Source organism: Callorhinchus milii, unplaced genomic scaffold (assembly GCF_018977255.1).
Source record: "Callorhinchus milii isolate IMCB2004 unplaced genomic scaffold, IMCB_Cmil_1.0 Scaffold1, whole genome shotgun sequence".
Taxonomy (NCBI): Eukaryota; Metazoa; Chordata; class Chondrichthyes; order Chimaeriformes; family Callorhinchidae; genus Callorhinchus; species Callorhinchus milii.
In genome coordinates this window covers 58,386,517-58,390,500 of record NW_024704742.1, presented here as the reverse complement: position 1 = coordinate 58,390,500, position 3,984 = coordinate 58,386,517, and the positions used below count along the sequence as shown (strand labels likewise).

At 46.1% G+C, this 3,984-nt stretch overlaps 1 protein-coding gene across 1 annotated transcript in view; it reads right to left on the bottom strand.

The window, feature by feature from the left end:
* The window catches only part of dctd (dCMP deaminase), a 27,037-nt gene extending 24,013 nt beyond the window's left edge, over positions 1 to 3,024 (bottom strand). The window contains exons 1-3 of the mRNA XM_042341571.1: positions 2,973 to 3,024; positions 1,055 to 1,130; positions 157 to 265 (exon numbers count right to left, since the gene is read on the bottom strand). Of these exons, the coding sequence (XP_042197505.1) occupies positions 157 to 265; positions 1,055 to 1,130; positions 2,973 to 3,024 (237 nt within the window). The remainder of the gene's footprint in view (positions 1 to 156; positions 266 to 1,054; positions 1,131 to 2,972) is intronic.
* Between the last annotated feature and the right edge of the window lie 960 nt (positions 3,025 to 3,984).

The window sequence follows — 3,984 nt, the reverse complement described above, 5'->3', positions numbered from 1 at the left end:
GCTTTGATTCACCAAAACTGGAAACATTGGTTACAGAGAAATCACTTTTTGAATTTAAAAGCCAGGAATGAATATCATTTTACTTCTAAAATAAATAATGGCAGGAGGGGGAAACAGGACAAAGATAAAGGTATAATGCATTCAGCCCAGGCTTACTTGTGAGTTTGGGTCCTTGCTTCTTTGCGCTGATAGAAAAGCAACAGCCATAAAATATTCTGACCATTCCAGATAGTCTTCTCGTTTTTTGCATGGCGCTTCATCACTCCTGAGGAATTCATAAATACAAATCCAGTCACTCACATGCTATGATATTGCTCATAGAATCTTACAACGTTGCAGGCCCCTTCAGCCCATTGTGGCTGGAGCTCCGGATACATCCTGACCAAAGACTCGCTGATGAGCAATCAGCTGTGCATTGAATTACTACTGCCCCGTTGGGACTTTAAGCACATCTCTCTGAAACCAATTTAATCCCAGGGAGACATCATTTAATTTCCTCCTTCCCGGATATATAAAAAAAACTAAGAAGGATAAAGAGCACTGGGCTACAGACACCAAACATTATGCAGTAGTCACAAGTCTGGTGCTCAAATGATTGAGCTCCAATGAAGACTCATTTTCAGATCAAATCAAAGCACCTTCATTGTTATTTATTTAGATTTTGTACTGGAACATAGTTCTGAGGACCCTTCAGTAACTACTTAGTACCAGGCAGAAAGGCACAGTTGGACATGTTCCGCTTCCCAGCACTGATAGAACCTCACTTTGATCAGCAATCGTTGTAGCAGCAGGTAGCCGGGAGCCTGGAGCAGCCATGTTAATTTGCTGCCGCAAATTTAATTGTAGAGCAGAGATAAGGTGGGAGCTTCGCATTTTTTATGAAGTTTGTTTATTCCGTATGAGCCATATGATATAAACCAATTATTTGCCTACAACAAATTACATTCTGTAGCACTTTACAATGCAGGACTACATCTCAAAACGGATTGCGAGAGATATTGAGAGATTTTGGAGAGAGTTCCAGAACATGGGTGCAAACTAGCTGAAGGCTCACCAGTGTTTAGGGAGCACCAGAGGAGTAAGGGTTGCAGGAGTTGTTTGAGCTGCTATATTCAAAGTGATGAATATCGCTCACAATATTTTTCCACCCTTCACTTCCATTACTTCCGCACAGCCCCCCCATACACACACACACAGCCCCCCACCTCACACACACAGCGCACCCCCCCCCACACACGCACAGCCCCCACGCCTTGGGACGTCAACCCTTTCAGGTCGGGAGGACGTCCCAAGGCGCTGGACAGTTGGGTTGGGACCCGAGCAGGGGGGACATGGTCAGGGTGAGGGGAGGGAAGGGAGGGAGCGAGGAGGGGGTAGAGAGTCGAGAGGGGAGCTGAAGGCACGGTCAAAGAGAAAGGTCTTGAGACCGGCCTTGAAGGAGGAAAGGGAGGAGGCGGCGAAGGCACTGGGGGATGGAGTTCCAGAGCCTGGGGCTGAGAGGCTGAAGGCCCGACCACCGATGGTAGGGCGGTTGGGGCGGGGGACGTGGAGCAGACCGGAGCCAGAGGAACGGAGGGTACGGGCAGGTAGGTAGGGGGATAGTAGGTCGGAGAGGTAGGAGGGAGCAGAGGCCGTGAATGGCCTTGTAGGTGAGGATGAGGATCTTGAATCTTGATCCACGGGGAATGGAGAGTGGAGGCGAAGCAGTGAGTGGGAGGGTGAAGATCCACATTGGTGCGGGAGAGTGACACGGCTGCAGAGTTCTGGATACTGCAGCTTGTGGAAGGGAGTGAGCGGGAGGCCGTCGAGGAGGGATTGCATAGTCAAGCCTTAGGTATGAAAAGCATGGATGAGGGTTTAGCAGCGTGAGGGGTGAGGTAGTGCCGTAGTCTGGCGATATTCCGGAGGTGATGGAAGGCGGTGCCAGTTGTGGCGCGGACACGAGGGAGAAAGGACAGCTCAGGGTCGAACAGAACGCCGAGGTTCCTGACTGGCTTTGAGAGGTGGAGAGTGCAGCCTTGGATACTGATGCTGTCAGCGCCTGAGGTGCGAAGGCGTTTACGGAGCAAATCAGGAGGGCCTTAGTTTTACGCACGTAGAGCTGAAGAAAGTTGTCTCTCGTGCAGGACTCGTTGTCGGACAGGCAGCTGTCAGGACATCGGTGGTCGTGGAGTTGAGAGTAGAGGAGGAAAGGTAGAGTTGGGTGTCATCCGCATACATGTGGAAGTTAACCCATGTCTGCGGATGATGTCACCAGGGGGAGCATATAGAGGGTGAAGAGGAGGGGACCGAGGACAGAGCCCTGAGGGACACCAAATGAGACAGTACGGGAGGTGGAGGAGAAGCCATTAGTGCAAACAAAATGAAGGCAAAATGACACAGCCCCAACATAAAAAAAGCTTTATATTGTGATGCAAGGGCGGTGGGGTGGTTAGTCTGGAAACATGAGATCAGATGGGCTAAGGGGCCTTCTTCATCCAAAACTATCTTACGATCTTGTGAACCTTAACAATGAGGACCGACAGGTTATTTGATTGCAGAGGAGATCTCAGTTGCCTTCATACGGTTTCAATACAAGGACACTCCAGCAGGGGGTGCTGGTAGAGATAGGTTAAAACACGTCTTCTCTGCCTGATGTTTTCTTTTTGAGCGCTGAACAGTTGCGATGGCCCTAACGCTGTCCAATTAAGATCAGCTAACTCAGTAAATAACAGGGATAAAACTGCGACCTTTGTATAACTCAGTCAGTATGACTCAGTTGTTAGCTTCACAAAACCATCGGGGTAACAACAGAGAGTTTTTAATCCTTGCATTTGATATAGCGCTTTTCACATCTTCTAGACATCTCAAAGCGCTTCACAGAATATACTGTATTCTGTGGGTTCTTGTTTTTGCAACGAGAACCTTTTATTTATTTAAGTTTGGATTTGTAAGAGTTTTACTGCTGAGCAAGTGTAAGCATGTGAAGATACCTGTTGCAGTCTGTTCAAATATGAATATATTTTCTAGAATGCTGTGTTTCATTTTGCTAGCAAAGTACTTACTACTTGGTTTCGTGCCTAAGTGACAATTTAACAGAGATTTTAAAAGTACTGTAACTTTGCAAGGTTGTGTTTGAGAACACAAATATGTCATGAATTGACCTTTTAACACATTTTCCCTTCAGTATAATTTTCACGGGAGAGGTTGCAAGGTCACTGGGACTTTATCACGTTTCAATATTATGGCACAGACATGATAAATCTCTCAATTTTTTTAAACCCTTTCAAACACCACTGCCCTGTCTTTCATGTTTTTTAAAAAAACAAGTCCCAACCTGATCTGAGGGGTTTCTGCAATAAAACAGTCATCCCATGTTAACAGTTCCACCAGAACCTAACCAATACTGTATTTATACTGCATGGTTTGCAGCAATGTACTGCAAAATGTCCCGTGTACCTTGGGCTTGAGCAGAACCCTGCCCTGAGAGTGCCTTAAGGAGGGTGTTTCAGGAGTAGTTTGATTTTTACTGTTGCTTTATAAACACAGTGGAGTGATTCAATACAAGCTGCACTCCCCAATGGTTCCTTAAGGGGATCAATTGACCTGCCTAAGAATTTTCAAAGGACTGCTTTTTAATGTTCCTAGAGGGTCAATTGCAGAATTCTGTGAACGCAATGACATCTGGTGTCAAGTTTCTGATGGGACTAAATCACTGTGCTGTGTAGCTGGAGTTATGTTTTAGATCTGGGATAATCCCGTAGTAGTTCTGAACATCTTTCTTTAAAAAAATATTGATTTATTTTATTGTGGGGGAGTTCAAATGACTATAATTTGCTGATCTATTTTCAGCTCACTTGGTCCCAAATACAGTCCAGCTGGCACATTCAAGCAGGTTGGAACTCAGGACAGTATGTTTGGCATTTCAATACTTCCAGCCACAGATACCAGAATGATTGAGTTCTCTTTGGAACAACCAACGCCACAGGGGTCTGTTACATTAAG